At 38.1% G+C, this 22,284-nt stretch overlaps 2 protein-coding genes across 3 annotated transcripts in view; one reads left to right on the top strand and one right to left on the bottom strand.

The window, feature by feature from the left end:
* Positions 1-12,473, bottom strand: part of CALCR (calcitonin receptor) — a 61,538-nt gene extending 49,065 nt beyond the window's left edge. The window contains exons 1-3 of the mRNA XM_045793246.2: positions 12,397-12,473; positions 5,592-5,748; positions 2,974-3,084 (exon numbers count right to left, since the gene is read on the bottom strand). Of these exons, the coding sequence (XP_045649202.1) occupies positions 2,974-3,084; positions 5,592-5,748; positions 12,397-12,447 (319 nt within the window). The 5' untranslated portion in view covers positions 12,448-12,473. The remainder of the gene's footprint in view (positions 1-2,973; positions 3,085-5,591; positions 5,749-12,396) is intronic.
* The window catches only part of VPS50 (VPS50 subunit of EARP/GARPII complex), a 239,281-nt gene extending 217,935 nt beyond the window's left edge, over positions 1-21,346 (top strand). For both annotated transcript variants that reach the window (XR_006778775.2, XM_087861076.1), the window contains one exon: positions 21,292-21,346. The gene's annotated coding sequence lies outside the window, so the exon portion shown is untranslated. The remainder of the gene's footprint in view (positions 1-21,291) is intronic.
* The last annotated feature ends 938 nt before the right edge of the window (positions 21,347-22,284 follow it).

The following is a 22,284-nucleotide window of genomic DNA, read 5'->3' as shown; positions in this document are numbered from 1 at the left end:
GAAATCTCTGTCATTTCATTAAACTGTTTTGTTTATCATTAAAATATAGTGTTGGGTCAATGGTAAAATCCTAAACAATTTAAGTTTGTTGATACAGGTATTTTCAAGATGTGTTTTTCTTTTGAAGCGTATCTGTCCCCCACTTGAGAGGGTTCTTTCTAAAAATCAGGCTGAGAAGATGGATCTATGCCTGGAAATCCCTGTTTTGCTGACCAAAAACTTGCCCTTTAGTTAGTGATTATAGCCACTTTGGCAAGAGCCCGTTGCTGCTTCGGAATGGCCTTGTAGCCTCTATTGCAGAAAAGCTCTTTATGCCAATCAAGTTATCTCTAAAGTAGTTGTCAAGTCAAGATGAATGAAGCATCATTTATTGGGAAGAGTCATTAAAGCCAGAAAGCTGATCATCAAACAGCATTCAGTTAGAGTTTACAGGAAAGTAGGGCTGAGCAGGGCAGGGCTGAGTAGCCCTTCTCGTTGCACAATGAAAATTTTCAGAAGTGGCTGGCCTGAACTGGTTTTTAAAGTAGCCCCCCACCCTACTCTCATTTTCATTATCTCTGTCTTACTGGGGTGGAACTTTGGATCTCATCCTTATTGGGAGCACCAAAGCATCTCTTAAACACTGACACGGGGTAGACTAATTTCTCTGCTCTAATCTGGATTCCGGAAACTTTCTTGTCTAGATTTTACCATTTGACGATTGTTTTCTCACTTTCAGTCTATGTGCAGTAACCTCTTGTCATTCATAGTCAGTGAGCAAATGTAAAGAGATGGGCTGGTTGACCCTGAAAGGTGGTAGAAACTCTGACCAAACAACTCTTGGAAAAATCTGAAAGTCAAGGTTAGTTTTTCATAGTCTTTTAAGCATGAAACAAACACTGATTCCTCTCTTCAAGATGCTATTTCTAGTCCAGACCAGATAATTCAATGAAGATCCGTCTTGTCAGAACCTTGGCATTCCCTTCCACTGACTGAATCTTCTCTCTTCCATGGAACCACTTCCAAAAGGATACTGAAGGAAGGAGGAAAATGAGCACTGTGGGGTGTGGAGGGATTACTGTGTTCCATTGTATCACATCTTGTTAGAGGAGGTCTAGAGCTTGAGATGGAATGATCTGCTTACCTGGGGTCCTGGCCCACGGCCAGCCAGTTCAACATCTGGAGCCACTTAAACACTCAGCAGCCTCAGGCTCACTCCACTCTCAGCAACAAACCCCTCCTGCTAACCAGGGCTTAAGTGGTGTGCCTGTAGCTTACTTTCAGCATCTGGGTCTCTTTTATAACTAAGATTAAGTGCTCCCTTTTCAGCATCTTAATCTCAGTCAATATTTCAATGGGACAGATTTTCTATCTAGTTTCTTGGAACAGAGTTTTTCTGGCCCCAACACCTGTGGTCCCTGAGGCTAGGTGGCTACTGCTTTTTACCCCTCTGGTACCCACATTCCTCCGTTGTCTGGATCAGTCTCATCTGATGCTGTGTTCCACCTCCTACTGGCATAGCTACTTGGTATATTGCTTGAGCTTTTCTGGTATCCGCCACTCTCTTATTTGGACTTCCTTTATTACTTAACACATTTTCATCTTGGCTGCACATTTTGTCACAAGCAGAACTTTAAAAGATCCTCATGCCCAGGTTATACTCCCAACTAATTAATTCAGAATGTCTGGGGTGGTACCAGGCATCAGGATTTTGTTAAGCTTCCAAGGTTCTTAGCCAAGTTGAGAATCACTCACTACTAACACCTATCCAAATCCATTCCACTGACCCCCGTGTGTCTAGTCTCTGGACTGAGGCTGTTACACCAACTCAAATATCTCTTTACACATTCCTCGCTTTGCTCCTGACCACTAACCACTGAGCCTCTTGGATCCCAGACCTCAAATTTATTTGGATAGCTGATGTTTCTGAGATACATCCCATCAGCCCCCTAGGTTCTTACCTACTCCACTTGGTAGCTGGTACTCCTAGACCTTTACCCTGCCTACGTACGCATCCTAATCCAACTTCCAATTATACCAGTGTGGCTAGACTGAGGCCTGAAGGAAAAACACGTCTTCCCTAGGAAGTTCTAAAAGTACTTCAATCTGCACAAGTGTGTGTGGGGATTTAGAAATACTGTTTCTCAAATGCTTTTCCAAGACTGTTGATAAAGAGAGGGTTAGGTAAGAGCTCCAGAGACTTGGTTCACTTGCAATTTTGTGTCAAATATTGTGTGAGTATATAAATTTAGATAATATATATGAAAATGTTTTAAAAAGTAAAAAATGATACTCAATAAGAAGTATTCCTATGTTATGTTTATAACTAAAATCAATTTGGTGTCACTTGTTTACCTAACACACATTTGTTGACTGCTCGTGTTGTGCAGGGCGTGGAACTGGATGTTCGTATGATCCGTTCATTATAACATTAGTCTTATTTACTGATCATATATTAATAATCTACTGTTGGAACAGAAATCTAGCAAGTGTCTAGAGTTACTACCTTCTGACTTAGTTCCCTTTACACATGACAGTTTTATATAACTTTCAATGTTATCTAAAATTTCCATTGTGCGTGCTCTATCAGTCCAGTATACCCAAAGTCTAGACCAAATACTTGCGTAAGTTACCAAATGTGTGACAGTTGAAAACTGAAAAACAACATTTAAGTAAAACTTCACACAGTTAAAAAAATTCATTTAAAATTTTAATAAAATTTAATATTAAATATTTAAAATATATAAAAAATTAACTTTCATTTAGAACTGAAGACCAATGTGCACAATGGACCAGTAATGTGACCTAAAAAATAAGGAGGGCTTGAAATATTTGTACAACTCGGTGATATTTCAAGTAAGGAAATGCTTCAGAAAGTGCTGAAACATGTAGAGAGTATGATTAGACAGGTATCTTTTAAATCTGATTTTCTTCAGAACCATTACAGTTCTAAAAGCTTCATAGCAAAATATGAAATAAAAAGAAGTATTTTACCTGATGGATCAAAGTCTGGAAAATAATCTGGGCAGTACTGCTGGGACAATACTCCAGCCGGTGTATCATCCCAGCATAGCCATCCATCCCAGGTGCGGTTGCAATATGGACCTGATGATTCAGGAAGAAATTAATACTGATGTTGGAAAAAGTTGCAGAATCATCAGCAGGATTTAACAGTGTTCAATAGGATCTAACTACTTAATAGTTATTCTGGAGATCTCTCCGTGCATATGGAAATATTAAAAAGAACAGCAGCAGCAACAAAATAAAGATATTAACTTTACCAACTCGAAATCAAATTTAATTTTTATAGGGTTTTCTCCATTTGCTCTTTAAAAGACATACATGTCATCTGTATGGAATCTTTCCTCCAAAATCTTTCCTTTAAAATATCTCCAGAAATGCTGCAAAGAAATCTTGTGAAAGTAAATGCAGTATCAGCCCTGGATAAGAGGCTTACTTTAAAAAAACTATATGGCTTTAGAACATATAGATCCTACTAACCATTAACCTTAAAAAGGGTTGCCTAGGATGGCTCTATTCTTTTTTTTTTTTCCTTAAGATTTATTTATTTATTTGAGAGAGAGAGAGAGAGAGAGAGAGAGCACGCACAAGAGCAGGGGGAGAGGAAGAGGGGGAAGGAGAGAGAAAATCCTTAAGCAGACTCCCTGCTGAGTGTGATGCTCCATCCCAGGACCCTGAGGTCATGACCTGAGCAGAAATCAAGAGTCAGATGCTTAACCGACTGAGCCATCCTGGTGTCCCTTGGATAATTCTATTTTTAATCCAAGGGTTTAAAATTAAAATTCCTATTGGAGATGCATTTGTAGACAGTTAATAGATTATGTATAAAACTAGTCTTATTATTTTAGAATCACACTTTGTTAGTGGCTAAAATAATGCTCGGTTTGAGCAGTTTTTGTATTTATCAGCATTGGCTCCAAGTAGTTTCTCACGCCTTTCAAAATTTAATTTACCCTAAAACATAAGGTAAGATTTGCCTCTATAAGGCTATTCAAAAGAATAAGCCTCAGGCTTTGAAGTCAGAAGAAAGAAAAGAAAAGAAAAGAAAAGAAAAGAAAGGAAAAGGAAGGAAGAAAGAAAGAAAGAAAGAAAGAAAGAAAGAAAGAAAGAAAGAAAGAAAGAAAAGAAAAAGAAAGAAAGAGAGAAGAAAGGAAAGGAAAGAAGAAAGAAAAGAAAGGAAAGGAAAAAAAAGAAGGAAAGAAGGAAGGAAGAAAGGAAAGAAAAGGAAAGGAGGAAGGGAGGAAGGAAGGGGGGATAGAAAGAAAATAATAGAAAAGAAGAGGGAAAAAAGATTTAAAAAAAAAGAAAGAAAAAGAAAAGAAAAAAGAAATCTTAAAATAATGATCATAGTACAAAAGTTCAACCTCCCAAAATGATTAAGACTGAAGTGAAGGAGGCTGCTCTCACTTCACCTCTGAAAATAAATTTTATGTTTCTATCGTTTCATTTGCTTCAGAGGAATGGTTTGTCTTTGGGCAGACCTGCATCTAACAACTTTTCAGGTTCTTAAAAAACACTGAAACTACTCCAGACGGAAGAATAACATGTATCTGTCTTTTAATTATCTTAACTTCTGTTTAAAGGAAAATGCTAAAAATAGGAACTAGAAATTAAAACTTTAACTATTTGAAGGCAAACCATGTGTAGAAATAGAATATACTTAAACAATATTCCACCCTACCAAGCGGTGTTATCTTAGAATATACAAGGGTGGGGGCGCCTGGGTGGCGCAGTCGTTAAGCATCTGCCTTCGGCTCAGGGCGTGATCCCGGTGTTCTGGGATGGAGCCCCACATCAGGCTCCTCTGCTGGAAGCCTGCTTCTCCCTCTCCCCACTCCCCCTGCTTGTGTTCCCTCTCTTGCTGGCTGTCTCTCTCTGTCAAATAAATAAATAAAATCTTAAAAAAAAAAAAAGAATATACAAGGGTGTACACGATCTTGTTGGGACTTTTCAAATGCTTTAGGGGAGAGGGGAGAGAACTGAAATCGATGTAGTAATGTTTGGCCATCTCATAGTCTTCTATAGCTAATAGAATGTGCTTGGCCCTGAAAATATTTCAACAGTCACATAGAGTATTTTAGAGAAGGTGATAGATATACAATGCGTGCCTAGGAGCGAGCTTTTACTAATTCCTCTGGGAACTGAGGTTAGAAAAGAGGAAGGAATAGCAGGAGTTGGCAACCCACTGACAGTTAAGGGAAGATACTGCTTAGTTAACCCAACCGAGACAGGGTTTTGACAGGATTCACCTGAGGCTAATTCTCTGCCCACTATTTTCCATTTCCCTTCCTGCCATTTTCCAGTTCCTCTCCATTACTTAGCCCTGTATTGTTCCCCCTTGCCAGGTGTGAATACTGAGTTATTGTAGTAATTTTGTCATAGGTGCAGCCGTTAGCCCAAAACCGGTTGGGTAAACTTGGGCAAAGAAAGTAGACATGTCTCCAGCATGAAATACACAAACATACCATAGTTTGAAAACCACTGTTAAAAATGCTGGCATATTAAAATTAGTCAACACATATTTATCCATGGAAGAAAGTAAGCCTTTAATGATGTTTGCAACACATATTTGCATACATCCTTCTTTTTACCTTCTCCTTGGTATGGGGGTAACTGCTGCATGCGGTCATAGCATTTGTACTGCGCATCCGACATTTTCTTTCGTCCTAGGACGTACAGAAATGGCTCGGACTCCATATTGGGAGGATAGGTGTTATTCGAAGTGGCAGGAAGAATTGGGGTTGGGTGCTGTATTAAAAAGAAAAGTCAGTTACTTATACAGAGCGGGAATGGGTATATACGGAAATAAATGAAACAATCAAAAAGTTTGAAAACATTTTCCTTCATGAGCAACAATTACAAATTACAAATTATCCTACGAATGTAGGATATTTTTCTTCATAACTAAAAAGTATATTTATATTTCATTTACAATTTCTACCTACAAATTTCATATTTACATGCATTCCATTCACTACTGAAAATGTATAGCCCCCACCCAAACTCATGCACCTCTTTATCATATAAGATTGCTTTAATTTTATTATCACGGTAAAATTTAGAAGTAAACAAAACAAATAAGCTAATTTCCAAAAAATACTAACATTAAATCAATTTTGCCTTCTTTGGAACTTCTAATAATCATGAGTCACGCTATTAAAAACAGATATATTAGCGCACTAAATAAGATTTTATATTAGATTATTTCAGCTTTTTAAAAATCTGTGCTTAGATTATGTACACTGCCAAAAATTCACCTCAATTATTCCACAGAACAAACAAAATCTCTTCTTCTGAGATATTCTGTGTTGGATGATTGGCCTTAATATCTTTAAATTGGTTTCATCAGCAGATGACCTACACACGGTAATTTATTTTCGCTGCTGAAAAACCAATGTAAATCTTAAATATTTCTCCAAGCGCTTCTGCATTTTTGATACAGGCGGACATTGGTCATGATCACTACCTAACACATCATCCTAAATTGTGTTTACCTAGATTCCAGTCTCTTTTGTGGCCATGATGTTTTTGGTGGTGCCTGAATCTGTGATTCTCTATATCCATGTTCTGCATAGAGACTTTATTCGGAGAAGACTGCAAGCTTCAGCCTGCACTAACTTTTCTTCTTCTGATTAAGAACACTCTCTGCTTTCTTTCTATCACACCTGTTAAGAACACTTTTTATTTGGCTTTACTCTGTCTAAATTATTCTAAGATTAAAGTTTCCCCAAATATATCAATGGCAGAAATAGTGTTATGTACTTTTCTCTATGCCTCACAGTCTCTAAAACAAACTCATTTTTATTAAGTTGACCTGTATACATCAGGCTACTCATAGTAGAACTGCAGTGTTTTCCAGTGCATGTCATTGTGTAGAGGGGGCATCCTGTCCTCTAAGATGGCATGGCGCTAAAAGCTAAACTGTACAATGCATGATACAACAACCAGTCAGAACAGACAGAGGGCATAGAGCAAGAACGGTCAGGGACAACTACAGATACAAGGTCGAATGAGATTTGGACTTCGAGTGCCTGCACAGACAGAGGAGAGGGAAGGCTTTCTGGATGGAGGGAAAGGAATGCGTCTAAGTCCCAGAGGCAGCAAATGGCATGTGTGAGACACTGTAAGGAAACCATCCTTCCTAGAGGGGAGCATTTTGGGGGATTAGTAAGAAATGGAGTCAAGGAAAATCAGGTAATACAGAGCCCTGAGAAAATGAATACAAAGTGAGTGGTGCAATGAAAGGCTCAATACATTTTAGCTAATGTTATTACAACATGACAATAAAATAAAGATGTCACGCAGGTTTTTGACCAGTGAAGTTTGCGAAAGGAGACTGTTAGTAAAATTCATGTGGTGGGCATCAGACATCCACAGGTCAGAGCTGGGGAGGGAGCCAGGAAGCCGAAGGCATGGACTAGATCACTGCATGCAGGGGGAGCAGGGAAGCACAGCCCTCAGCACTTTCTCAGATAAGAAAAACATGTATTTGAATATAGGAAAGGAGAACAGTGATAGTCAAATAGCCCTGATATTTTAACCCATATAATGGAAAACAATGGGAGTGCCCTGAGAAGGGAGAAGTTGGGAAAGGAAAACCTTACTGGGGGAAGAAAGTGAATTCTCTTTTGTACTTGTTTTGAAGGTGCCAGCAAGCCATCTAAGTAGAAATTGCTTACAAACAGAAGAGGGTGAATACTTAACTACTATTGTAACTCTAGATGGATACTTACTGTGAATATAGCTGACACTACTCTTTAAATATTAGGATTATTTCTAACTTTAATGCCTCTTGAATGTATGATAATGAAAAGAGAAATTAATGTACTGACAGAAATTATTTAAAATGTACAAATCCTTTACCAATGTAGTTGAACATCATTCTGTTGTCATATGACCCTTTCTTACTCGTTTTAAGACCAATCGGCAAATAGTCATTGAAACTAGTAAGTCAAGCATTATGCTAGAAGCTGAGGAAACAGTGCTGAATAAAACAAGCATAGATCCTGCCCTCATGGAGCTTACAGACTAACAAGAAAGACCGACATTATAAAATATTTCCTGACACCAGAAATTGTGAATGGTAAAGAATCATCAATTACTGAATGCTCAGATATTCCTTCAGGAATTGGAATGTGGTTTGGTAGTAAAAAAACACATTTTTTTGAAGAGATTTCATGTTAAGGCTTCATTTTGGATTGTACGAGCCTACATTTGTACGAATGCACGTGTCTGTGTGTGTTTTAATAATCTCACTACAGATCACATAATCATGGTCTTTAATAGATCACTGTGTCCTCACAATGAGAGATATTAATTATAGGCTAAACTTGTGCATCTATTTTAGATTTCTTGTGGCTCCATTCTTAGAATCTTTCATTGACATGAGAATTATCATTTGTTATATTATTTATTTCTGGGCCATTTTCTCACCATATTCAAATCAAATTAGAAGATGGAATGTGATGTCTTAGATAAATATTTATATTTTAGATATTAGGGACTATTTTAAGTTTGTCATTCCTTCCAGAAGTAACATTCTGAATTCCATCTTTAAATGGACTGGGCAGCCAGTTAAGAAATGTTCCTGGGAGCCATGGGGAGGCATTATGTGCAAGGATATCAAGAGGAAAACCCTGTGCTCATATTTTCAATTACAGCATTATTTGTTTTAATGCAGTTTTAACATCAGTAACAGTACAGATACGACCATCTGAAAGAGCAGGTGTAGTTCATGCAGACGATAGTAGCGTCAATCTGATCATTCTTGCAATATTGAAACAAACTCCAGTGAACTTGGTTTGGAGCCTGGTTCAATAGAGATTGTTTCAACACTGAAGGAATGAGAAATTAGAACTTCTGTCGTAGATGAGCCATAGTGATCTGAGTCCGCTCCTTGTCTGGTTCGTGTGTGAGCACTGATGATGGAATTTTTCCAGTGGTAACTGAATGTTTCAGGGACTTTCTTCTGAAAATAACATACACATTGAGGCATTCTGTCTATGTATGTGGACATAGACAGGTAACTATTTTATATATTATTATATATTATATATATATAAAATATTATATATTATATATATATAAAATTCCAATAATGGAATTACTACTGCTTGAAAATAATATTTATACAAATTTCATAAAGTTCATTGAACATATAAACTTTTTTGCTGATGATTTCATACCAATAAAAATAGCTAGTGAGGTGGTATAGTTTTCAGCAATATAGAAGCCAAATAGAAGCATAGTGGTTAGATAAGACTACCAAGCAATGTGAAAGACTTAAAAATATTTTACTTGTCATAAGTATTATGCTTATATTATATATTTGGGGGGGCGTAAATAAATATTTTATGCTCACATGAGGATAGAGATGAGATATTGAGAGCACATTGCTTTTGTGGATAAAGATTGGTGTTCAAAGCTTTGCATACAAGCCATCTTACATGATTTTTCCAAAGCAAAACAAAAAACAGCCCCTTAATTGTTGTCCTATGTAGCAGTTTAGCCGCCGTATATGTGATGTCACTCCTAAAGGTGCAAGTAAATGGCGCCACACATACGACCACCAAGCTGCCACCAATACCTGTAGTCCTCAGCTGAAACACCACTGGTTCTTTCAGGTAATAAATAATTTGCTTCCCACATGCCAGGTACTGTTCTAGGTGCTGGAGATGCATCAGTGAACAAGACTGGCAAGATCCCTGCCCTCATGGGGCTTACAGTCTAGGTTTTGTGCACACTAATCATGGAGTCCAGTGGAAGCAATCTGGGTTGAATGGTCATGTAGTCAAGCAATTCCTACTTTGATGTAAGACAACCAGCCTACTTTTGGGTTACAGGTGGTTTCTAGAAGCACAGAGACAAAATAATGACAGGACTGTTCTGTGCAGAACTTTAAGGAATTGTCCATCTCTGCACTGCTTTAAACCTAATGAATGTGGGAACCCATGCTACAGTGCTGAAGGGAAAGATTCCTAATGATTGCCACGGACAGAACTGCTCTAAAAGGAACATGATTCTAGAATCCACAAATTGATATAACCAACAGGATTTCCTTAATACTGACAATGTAGATGTTGGAATTATTTGTAGTTTTCAGTTACTTATACTTTTCAAAATAATGAAGGATAAAATAGAACTTTGTAAAGTGTTAACCCTGGTTCTTCCAGGTAGGATCAGATGGTTGGTGTCCTACGTACTTTCTACTCAAGCATTATATAAACAACAAAACTGCTGCATAATGATAAATTCTAAGCAAAGAAGGGAATACAACTTAGTTAACAACAAAATGCTTCTCAGAAAAATCTAGTTTTTGTACGTCCATCCTCATCATCGTTGTTACAATTATCCTCATCACTACATTTTTGAGTGTTCACTATGTGCCAAGCACTGTTCTAAGCTTACTGTGTTACTGCAGATAAGGGAGAGGAAGTGAGTGGGTGGTTTTGCTCAATGTAGATTGAGGCTCATGGAATGTGGTGACAAACTGATACTTTAAAGAGTGTTTGGAAATCAGGTTGGTAGAATTCAACAAATATACTCATAGTGGTTTTTCACACTAATGTATTTAAGAAGTAATATTGTATAGTAATTAAAATCAATATCACTTTTTGAAAAAATTTAATTTTCTTGGAGGAGTATCCATGTGGAACACAGTGAATGTTTTAGAAGGAAACTGACATATCAAAAAATTTTTATGGAAAAATTCTCCAAATCAAATATATGCTCCAAATACAGGATAGAGAAGCAAATTTCTGTTTGTCACAGCAAAGAGAACACTAAGCCACTCAAGTGCCCTGTGCAGTATGTTTGCTAGCAAAGAGATGCCCACAAACCATAAAACATTTCTGTCCATGGCTCAAATATATGAAATTCTTTTAATGTCTGAATTTTAAGATATATTGGGTAAAAGTTTTGAATAGAATTGATTTACTTTAGTTTTTTAACACATCAAAAATGATCTGTAGTCTTTGTAGTCTTTGTGGTAGTACTCAAACGCTCTTATTCATACCTAGTAAGTTACTATAGCTTTTCTTCTGTCTAATGTAATTATATGGTTTATGAAATAAACTTATTTAGAAATATTTACATGTAATTGATCACACAGGATTTAATTTAAGCTCTAAAAATAACAATATCAATTACAAATAGAATATACCGCTATTTCTGCAACTATAGAATCTCATATAAGGCTTGGGCCTTTAGAGACAAAATAAAATATGCTAGTAGTTACTACAATATTTTTGTTTAAGTGTTTTTGTTATATTTACAATGACATGAAGTTACCTACATTTCCAAATACTGGATTACTTTTAGCAAATTATACTGTATTTTATCCAAAGATTAAAATAATATGACAATATTACATAATAAAATAGACTATATTCAATATCCAAGTAGATACAGAAGGGCTACATTAACAATCATACCCATAAACCATTTATTTGATGTATAACATTACAAAATAAAAATTCCCTTAAAAATGAGATGAACATTTTTGGAATATTAGTAATATTTTCCCCTGAATAATGTTAAAAGAAATAGTTTATGCAAACTTGTAAGCCTATGACTACTCATCGATTAATAATGTAAATCCTGGAACCCTGGGCAAGTTTTGTTTGGGTGAATATAATAATATCAGGTACTGACTGATTTTTATTGCCTTATAATTCACTGGCCAATGTTGTTCTGATGAGCTAGAAAGGATAAGGATCAAGACAACTCCTAATTTATTTATGTAAAATTTACTCATCTCTCTTTCATGTGTTGTTGAAACTGATATGATGGTGGGTTAGCAAAAACACAGATAAACAGACAGGCCCCAGCAGTATTTCCTAAGATAATTGCAGTTCTGACTACTTGCTAACCATTTAGGAATAAAACAATATAAAATCACATAAATTGAACATGATTGAAAAGGTTAGAGAAAGAGTAATGGAGTGACATTGGTCTGTTAAGACTTAAGATTCTTAGTTTTTTTGAGAGATGCATTTAAAATCAATAACCTGACTGAAACAGTTCAGATGTTTGAAAAAGACAGAAGCCCAGAAACTGTGTTTCAAATCCACCTGTCTAACACGAAAAACATTTTACCCAAGAACATCATTAACCTTCCATGTTAATTTCCGGATAATTAACTTGAGATATCTCAAGTTAATGGTAAATTTTTGTAAACAAAGCTCACATTTTTCAGTGAAACATAACACTAATCTAAATTGTGAAACTTCAGAGCAGGGATCCGTTAACAAAATATCAAGGAAATGATAGTTTTGAGGAACTTTTGGCTTATGGAACTTAGCTTTGGCAAGATGTCTACCCTTGCAAATGCCCATTCAATCATATGCTCTATTTCAGCATTCCTGATTAATGTAGCTTAAATGATGTTTTACTTACATTTAGAAAGATGAAGAGTACCAAGCACCGGCGTGTCAGTGTGAACTTCATTTTTGGTTTTTGAAGATGATCTTCTAAGTCCTAGAAAAATATACAAGTAACAGAGACATTTACATTAATAAATACAGCTTTAATATTGCCTATAGTCAATTTCTTTTTCTTGTCTTTCTATTTGACTGGGAGAGGACCATGCCCCAAGACACCCTACATAAAATTCATGTACATAAGCAATATGCTGGTGATGTAAATGCAGTTCAATGTTCCATTGCCCTTCCTTTCAGCCAGGAACGACTGCTGTCTGGTTGTTGTCTAAAGTCCTCCTAGTAAGAAATTCCGGAGCCATCTTTCCATATCAGGACCAAAATAAAGGATTCAGAGAAATCAAGAGCAACCAACATGGACTTCAGTTACCACATGGCATCAGTAAAACTGCTGAAAATTTCAGTGGAAACATCCACAAAGAAATCGCTTCACTGGACATGAACAAATACAATCTATTATTTGTGAAGGATTGTTAGTCATGCCCTCTAGGTAATTTAAGACCAACTTTGGGGGCGTTCCAAGATGGCAGAGGAGCAGGAGACCTAAAGATGGTCTGGTCCCAGGAATTCAGCGAGAGAGCTACCAAACCATTCTGAATACCTGTGAACACAACTGGAGAACGAAGAAAAGAGTAGCAGAAACTCTTTGAACAGACAAGCGACCACTTTCTGCAAGGAGAAGAAAAGATGGCGGAGGAGTAGGAGACCCTTTCTCAGCTGGTCCCGAGTCAAGCAGGATATGTACCAGAGCATCCTGAAAACCCACGGAATCAGCCTGAGATGCAGGAAGATACGTCTGGATCTCTACAAACAAACATCTCCAGCGCTGTATATTGAGGTACGAAACGGGGAGCCGTGAAACCGCACACAGATATCGGAAGATAAACAGAAGGGGGAGGGAGCCGCCGTGCTTGGGCACCGGGAAGCAGTAGTCACTTGCACTGGGGAGCGGGCCGGACTCTCAGACCGGCATCCGGGAGAGAGCAGACTGAGACCGTGAGCCCGGGAACGAACGCGACCAGACTGAAAACCGGAGCTCTGGAGTGCTCATTGGAACCCGACTAAAACTGGGAGCTCGGGAGCGCGTGCGTGTCCAACTGAAAACCGGAGCTCCAGAGCACACATGAACTGAAACAGGGAGCTCGGGAGTGCACGCGGGAACTGGGGGTGGCTGGCGGTGTTAGAAGCACAAGAACAGAGGCTCGCGGGCCCTGGAAGTGAGGGCTGGGACGCCGGGTGTGGAGCGCACATCCCGGGTGGATGCAGGGTTTTTAGCAGCACTGACAAAAACAGAGTTAAAGTGGCCAAGAGAGCTCAATGGAGAGCTGACTGCGATCTCTCTGTTCTGAGACAGAGGCTAGGGTTCGGCCACTGCTGCTCTGACTCTCAGAAGAGCCACAGAAAACTGCCAGGGAAAGCCGCCAGAGAACAAAAGCCCGGAAATAGCAGCTCACAGTGTGCCCATCCCCATCCCCCCTCGCAGGGGATGGGATAACTCTACCCAAACAGGGTTCCTGAATATCAGCGCGGCAGGCCCCTCCCCAAGAAGGCAGGCTGAAAAATAAAGAAGCCGACATCCCTAAGGTCCCTATAAAACAAATGCACACTGCCTGTGTCCTGGTCAATAATTTGGGCTCTGGGCATCCCCACAACCTCTCTTCATCAGAATGACGAGGAGAAGAAATCCCCCCCCAGCAAAGAAAAGATAATGAGTCTGTGACCTCTGCCACAGAACTGATGGATATGGATATAACCAAATTGTCAGAAATGGAGTTCAGAGTAACAAAGGTCAAGATGATGTGTAGGCTTGAAAAAACTATTAATGAAAATATTAACGAGAATATAAAATCTCTAAGGGCAGAAATGAGAGCGAGTCTGGCAGAAATTAAAAATGCTATGAATCAAATGCAGTCTAAACTAGATGCTCTGAGAGCCAGGGTAAATGAGGCAGAAGAACAAATTAGTGAATTGGAGAATGGGATGGTAGAAGAGAAAGTTAAAACAGAAACAGAAAAATGTAGATTATGGGAGATTACTGACTCACTGAAACGTTCCAATGTCAGAATCACAGGCATCCCCGAGGGGTTGGAGAAAGAAAGAGATCTAGAAGAGATATTTGAACAAATTGTAGCTGAGAACTTCCCTAATCTAGCAAAGGAAACAAGCATCTGTGTCCAAGAAGCAGAGAGGACCCCTCCCAAGGTCAGTGAGAACAGACCTACACCACGTCATGTCATAGTGCAATTCGTGAATATTAGATCCAAGGATACAGTATTGAAAGCAGCCAGGGGGAAGAAAATCCTTACATACAGAGGGAAAAATAGCAGAATAACGTCAGACCTGTCTACACAGACCTGGCAGGCCAGGAAGGGTTGGCAGGGTATTTTCAAAGCTCTATCAGAGAAGAACATGCAGCCAAGGATCCTTTATCCAGCAAGGCTTTCATTCAGAATTGATGGAGAGATAAGGACTTCCAGGATTGGCAGAAACTGAAGGAATTCATAACCACCAAACCAGCCCAACATGAGATATTAAGGGGGCTTCTATAAAAGTAAAAAGGCCCCAAGAGTGATACAGAACAGAAATTTACAATCTATAGAAACAAAGACTTCACAGGAAACATGACATCATTAAAATCATATCTCTCAATAATCACTCTCAACCTGAATGACTTAAATGCTCCCATAAAACGCCACAGGGTTGCAGATTGGATAAAAATACATGACCCATCCATTTGCTGTCTACAAGAGACTCATTTTGAACCTAAAGATACATCCAGACTGAAAGTGAAGGGATGGAAAACCATTTTTCATGCCAATGGACCTCAAAAGAAAGCTGGTATAGCAATTCTTATATCAGACAGATTAGATTTTAAACTAAAGACTGTAGTTAGAGATATAGGAGGACACTATATTATTCTTAAAGGATGTATCCAACAAGTGGATATGACAATTATAAATATCTATGCCCCCAACAGGGGAGCAGCTAAATACAGAAGCCAACTCTTAACCAGAATAAAGAGACATGTAGATAATAATACGTTAATAGTAGGGGACCTCAACACTCCGCTCTCAGCAATAGACAGATCACCTAAGCAGAAAATCAACAAAGAAACAAGAGCTTTGAATGACATACTGGACCAGATGGACCTCATAGATATATACAGAACACTACACCCCAGAACAATAGAATACTCATTCTTTTCAAATGCACATGGAACTTTCTCCAGAATAGACCATATACTGGGTCACAAAACAGGTCTCAACCGATACCAAAAGACTGAGATTATTCCCCACATATTCTCAGACCACAATGCTTTGAAACTGGAATTCAATCACAAGGAAAAATTTGGAAGAAACTCAAACACTTGGAAACTAAGAACCATCCTGCTCAAAAATGATTGGGTAAACCAGGAAATTAAAAATCAGTTTAAACAATCTCTGGAGACCAATGAGAATGAAAACACATCGGTCCAAAACCTGTGGGACACTGCAAAGGCGGTCCTAAGGGGAAAATACATAGCCATCCAAGCCTCACTCAAAAGAATAGAAAAATCTAAAATGCAGTTATTATATTCTCACCTCAAGAAGCTGGAGCTGGAACAGAAGAACAGGCCTAACCCATGCACGAGAAGGCAGGTGATCAAGATTAGAGCAGAGATCAATGAATTAGAAACCAGGAGCACAGTAGAGCAGATCAACAGAACTAGAAACTGGTTCTTTGAAAGAGTAAATAAGATCAATAAGCCACTGGCCAGACTTATTCAAAAGAATAGAGAAAGGACCCAAGTTAATAAAATTATGAATGAAAGGGGAGAGATCACAACCAACACCAATGAAACAGGAAGGCTCATTAGAAACTTTTATCAACAGCTTTATGCCAATAAATTAAACAACCTGGAAGAAATGGATGCCTTCCTGGAAACCTATAAACTACCAAGACTGAAACAGGAAGTAATTGATTATTTCAACAGACTGATTAATTATGAAGAGATTGAAGCAGTGATCAAAAACCTCCCCCAAAATAAGAGTCCAGGGCCTGACAGATTCCCCGGAGAATTCTACCAAACATTCAAAGAAGAAATAATACCTATTCTCCTAAAGCCGTTTCAAAAAATAGAAACAGAAGGAAAACTACCAAACTCATTCTATGAGGCCAGTATTACCTTGATCTCCAAACCAGGCAAAGACCCCATCAAAAAAGGAGAATTACAGACCGATTTCCCTGATGAATATGGACACCAAAATTCTCAACAAGATCCTAGCTAATGGGATCCAACAGTACATTAAAAGGATTATCCATCAAGACCAAGTGGGATTCATCCCTGGGATGCAAGGGTGGTTCAACATTCGCAAATCGATCAGTGTGATAGATCATATCAACAAGAAAAGAGTCAAGAACCATATGATCCTCTCAATTGATGCAGAAAAAGCATTTGACAAAATACAGCATCCTTTCCTGATTAAAATACTTCAGAGTGTTGGGATAGAGGGTACATTCTTCAATTTCATAAAAACCACCTATGAAAAGCCTACAGCGAATATCATTCTCAATGGGGAAAAGCTGAAAGCCTTTCCCTTAAGATCAGGAACACGACAAGGATGCCCACTCTTGCCATTATTATTCAACATAGTACTAGAAGTCCTTGCAACAGCAATCAGACAACAAAAGGGATAAAAGGTATCCAAATTGGCAAAGAAGTCAAACTGTCTCTCTTCGCAGATGACATGATACTCTATATAGAAAACCCAAAAGACTCCACCCCCAAACTACTAGAACTTATAGAGCAATTCAGTAATGTGGCGGGATACAAAATCAATGCTCAGAAATCAGTTGCATTTCTATACACGAACAATGAGACTGAAGAAAGAGAAATTAGGGAATCCATTCCATTTACAATAGCACCAAAAATCATACGTTATCTCGGAATTAACCAGAGACATATAGGAGCTATATTCTAGAAACTACAAATCACTCTTAAAAGACATTGAAGAAGACACAAAAAGATGGAAAAATATTCCATGCTCATGGATCGGAAGAATAAACACAGTTAAAATGTCTATGCTACCCAGAGCAATCTACACTTTCAATGCCATCCCGATCAAAATACCAATGACATTTTTCAAAGAACTGGAACAAACAGCCCTTAAATTTGTGTGGAAACAGAAAAGGCCCCAAATCACCAAGGAATTGTTGAAAAGGAAAAACAAAGCTGGGGGCATCACGTTGCCAGATTTCAAGCTATACTACAAAGCTGTGATCACAAAGACAGCATGGTACTGGCACAAAAAAAGACACATAGACCAATGGAACAGAATAGAGAACCCAGAAATGGACCCTCGGCTCTTTGGGCAACTGATCTTTGACAAAGCAGGAAAAAACATCCAGTGGAAAAAAGACAGTCTCTTCAATAAATGGGGCTGGGAAAATTGGACAGCTATATGCAAAAGAATGAAACTTGACCACTCTCTCACATCATACACAAAGATAAACTCCAAATGGATGAAAGACCCCAATGTGAGACAGGAATCCATCAAAATCATAGAGGAGAACACTGGCTGCAACCTGTTTGACATGGCCACAGCAACTTTTTTCATGACACATCTCCAAAGGCAAGAGAAACAAAAGAAAAAATGAACTTGTGGGACTTCATCAAGATAAAAACCTTCTGCACAGCCAAGGAAACAGAAAAAAAACCTAAGAGGCAGCCCACAGAATGGGAGAAGATATTTGCAAATGACACTACAGATAAAAGACTGGTATCCAAAATCTACAAAGAACTTCTCAAACTCAATACACATGAAACAAATAATCAAATAAAAAAATGGGCAGAAGATATGAACAGACACTTTTCCAATGAAAGCATACAAATGGCTAACAGACACATGAAAAAATGTTCAAAATCATTAGCCATCAAGGAAATTCAAATCAAAACCACCTTGAGATACCTCCTTACACCAGTTAGAATGGCAAAAATTGACAAGGCAGGAAACAACAAATGTTGGAGAGGATGTGGAGAAAGGGGATCCCTCTTACACTGTTGGTGGGAATGCAAGTTGGTACAGCCACTCTGGAAAACAGTGTGGAGGTCCCTTAAAAAGTTAAAAATTGAGCTACCCTATGATCCAGCCATTGCACAACTGGGTATTTACCCCAAAGATACAGGCATAGTGAAGAGAAGGGCCATATGCACCTCAATGTTCATAGCAGCATTGTCTACAATAGCTAAATCGTGGAAGGAGTCAAGATGCCCTTCAACAGATGACTGGATTAAGAAGAGGTGGTCCGTATATATAGTGGAATATTACTCAGGCATCAGAAAGAATGATTACACAACATTTCAGCAACATGGACAGGACTGGAGGAGATTATGCTAAGTGAAATAAGTCAAGCAGAGAAAGACAATTACCATATGGTTTCACTCATTTATGGAACATAAGAAATAGGAAGATTGGTAGTAGAAGGAAGGGAAGAATGAAGGGGGGGTAAACAGAAGGGGGAATGAACCATGAGAGACTGTGGACTCTGGGAAACAAACTGAGGGCTTCAGAGGGGAGGGGGGGGATTGGGATAGGCCAGTGATGGGTATTAAGGAGGGCACATATTGCATGGTGCACTGGGTGTTATATGCAAATAATGAATCATGGAACATTGCATCAAAATTGGGGATGTACTGTATGGTTACTAATATAACAAAATAAAAATTGAAAAAGAAAAAGGAATATAAAAAAATAAAAAATAAATAAAAATAAAAAAGACCAACTTTGATTTAAGTAGTCTTATTTAGAGCCTTGATTATTTTTCTTTCCTACAAAATTTTCTACAAGCTTCAAGTTGCTATTAAGAATAAATTTCAATAGAAGGATTGAATATGTCACCAAACAGCTCATCATTCCTTCTCGAAAGCATACAATAGTCAGAAACATGCTGCTGTATCACAAATAACAGTTTTTCATGACAGTGCAGATCATTTTACACAAGGAAAGATTATAAAAGATCGAAAAATTAAATTATATATATATGTGTGTGTGTGTATATATATATATATATATATATATATATATATATATAATTTTTTTTTCATCTGCGGGATTTGTGTGAGACTGTATTTCACCTAAGGGTGAGTGGTTATGATTGAATCATATGTCTTATACTTACGTATTCTGCTAGGCAAAAGTTAGTATCTACATTGTTTGCCTGATATACTTGCTCCCAAAAGAGTAATTTGTGTTCCATTTATATATCAATACTGTGGGAAGAGAAAATGAAGAAGGAGAAATCAAAGTTTTCTCCCAGCTTGCTAGCATGGGTACAAGGATGGATAGTGAAGGAATTCAGGAAGGGAAGTAGGGGAAAGAGAGGGAGCTTTTAATTTGTCTTCTCCCTTAATGGAAAATATTACTACCTGAGTATGGATGAGTCTTATTTCTGGGGTGAAAGGTAGGACTTTTGAAATGTATTATGTGCACTCATGAAATTAACACAGCTTTCCTTAACTTGATCCTGCTTTTTTAGAAGGAAATTACAGACATACATTGAACTTCTAAAGGTCTGCTGCTTATGGTGGTCCGGTGATTTAGCCTCTGAGAGAAGCAGGATGTGTGGAATGTTACAGGCACCAGAATTAAAAGACAGATCTCTTCTTCAGATGAAAGTCCTACTCGTTAATTCCAAATGTGAGGGCTAAACACAACGAGAAGTCAGCTTCTCTATGCAGGTGCATACGGGGTGATTAGGTAGTTAATTGCCTTGTTCTATCTATGTCATATATTTGATGTCATTTGATATTTTATAAAGTATAAGTTGCTAGGTTTTGGCTTAACAGTATCACTACCATGAGGAGCATTAGAGGCTGTGGGAGAATTGTCCCCCTGAAGGTGAGTGAGGCTGCACAGTCATTTTGCTATAGGAAAGGGAAGCCCCATGGTTTCAAAGCCCCACACACTGCTTTTACGATTGTACCACGAACAACTAAGGTGAATGAAAATGGATCTGAGAATGAACATTTGGAAATGACAGAGGCGTTTAGTGAAGAAACAAAGTTCTTTCCTGTTTCCTATTAGGTGGAGAGGCCTATATTTTTAAATACTCTTGCATTATTTTGAACTATAACAAATTTCTCATGTGCAACTTTATGGCAGATCTGGGCTGCACCGAACCTGCCTCTAGTCAGAAAAGTTCAGGTATAACTCTCCAGGGTTAAACAGTACTTTGCAGATATGCCACTCTTTAAGAGAAGTATTTTGTGGGAATCTGAAGAGGAGAGAAAGAACATGTAAGTAGACCTCTGAAGAAAGACAGGGCTTTATGAATTTAAGGGAGAAAAACATGGCAAAGAAGAGAAGAATCAGTATGCAGAATGAAGTAATTCAGCTTCACTAAGATTCTTCCAAGGAGAGAGAGAGAAAAAAAAAAAAGAATGAAGAAAGTTAAAAAGAACAACAGACATGGAGAACCCAAAATGAACTAACAGAACCTATAGCTTGGTTGAATGGATGATTAAAGAATGGACAGACTGCAGGACAGGATCTAGGGAAAGGCTAACATGGAATTTCCAATAGGCAGGGTTCAGAATTCAGTGACCCCGAGGAGAACAGTTTTGACCTAAGGCTTAGAGAGTTAAACCTGCAGTCAAACAAGAAAGGTCAAAGTCAGGCAAATGGCAGTTAATGGAGATAAAAATGGAACCTGGAAATGTCCAATTTGGAATGGGTACAGGTGAGACAGGTAGCCTGTGATCAGTCACCTGGAATACCTAGAAGATGACTCAGAGAAAACCAGAACAAACCTTAACTTTACCATTAGACTATTTATTTGTTTACTTCCTGATGTTTTCCCTATTCCTTCTCTACAGGAAGGACTTTATTCAGTTTTGTCACCCAAGAACCTAAGAAGAAATCTGGAACACAGTAAGTGCTCAGTAAATGTTGGTTGCTTAGTTTAAGTGATGATGTAGGGTCAGAATTTGGTAAGGCAGTAAGCATTATTCTTTTCCCAAAAAGCCCTAATTGTAGAGCCAAGAGATTCTAATTTCTGCTTTTGCTTTTATTATTTCTTTTATTTTGGGCAAGAAGCTTCACCTCTACGCCACTTTCTTGTCTATAGAAAGACTCCTTGGCCAGTCCTCCTTGACTAGGAGAAGAACACACTTCCAAATGTGAAGCATATTGATCCCACTGGATCTGTCCAGCAGTCTAGTTACTTAGGGCAGTGGTTTCCAAGATGTCTTTTAGCCACTTTTTTTTAAAAAAAACAAAGCTCTTATGGGAGCCCCATATATAAGCCAGATGAATGTGGAGTTTAAAAACTTGATTGTGCAGTCTGATTTAGAACATGTTAATGAAATAACCTTGGACAGTGGTTCAATCACTGGGTGAGACAACAGAATCTGCACTGCTTTGAATCCACAAATGAGCACTCATCACTAATCTCCTCTCTAGAAAATTGTATTCCTTTGTTGCAGGGATGAGCTGGTCAGTGGAAACCACTTCTATTAATACACACAGTCTAACTCACTAATTCAATGATGATGATTGAATAGAATAATCTTCATTTAAGGAGAACAAATTTCCTTGACATGTAAAGTTACATTATTTTTATTTATTTATTCTTTTGTGGAAAGAATATGAAATGTCAATGTCTGAAAATAATGTGTCTATTCTCATAGATCAGCATTTCCAAAAGTGTATTCCATAGAATAGCAGAAATCCCATGAGAAGCAGCATGAAATAAAGTTTCCATGGCCAAAAATGTTTAGGAAATTAAGCATTTCCTATATTCTTCTTAGAGATCTACCATAGACATTAGCACTTTGAAGTACCTAATTTTCCTGTACCAAAACCACTAG

This window comes from Ursus americanus, chromosome 3 (assembly GCF_024610735.1).
Source record: "Ursus americanus isolate L20-20 chromosome 3, mUrsAme1.1.p, whole genome shotgun sequence".
NCBI classification, from domain to species: domain Eukaryota; kingdom Metazoa; phylum Chordata; class Mammalia; order Carnivora; family Ursidae; genus Ursus; species Ursus americanus.
This window is presented reverse-complemented; position numbering and strand designations above follow the sequence as displayed.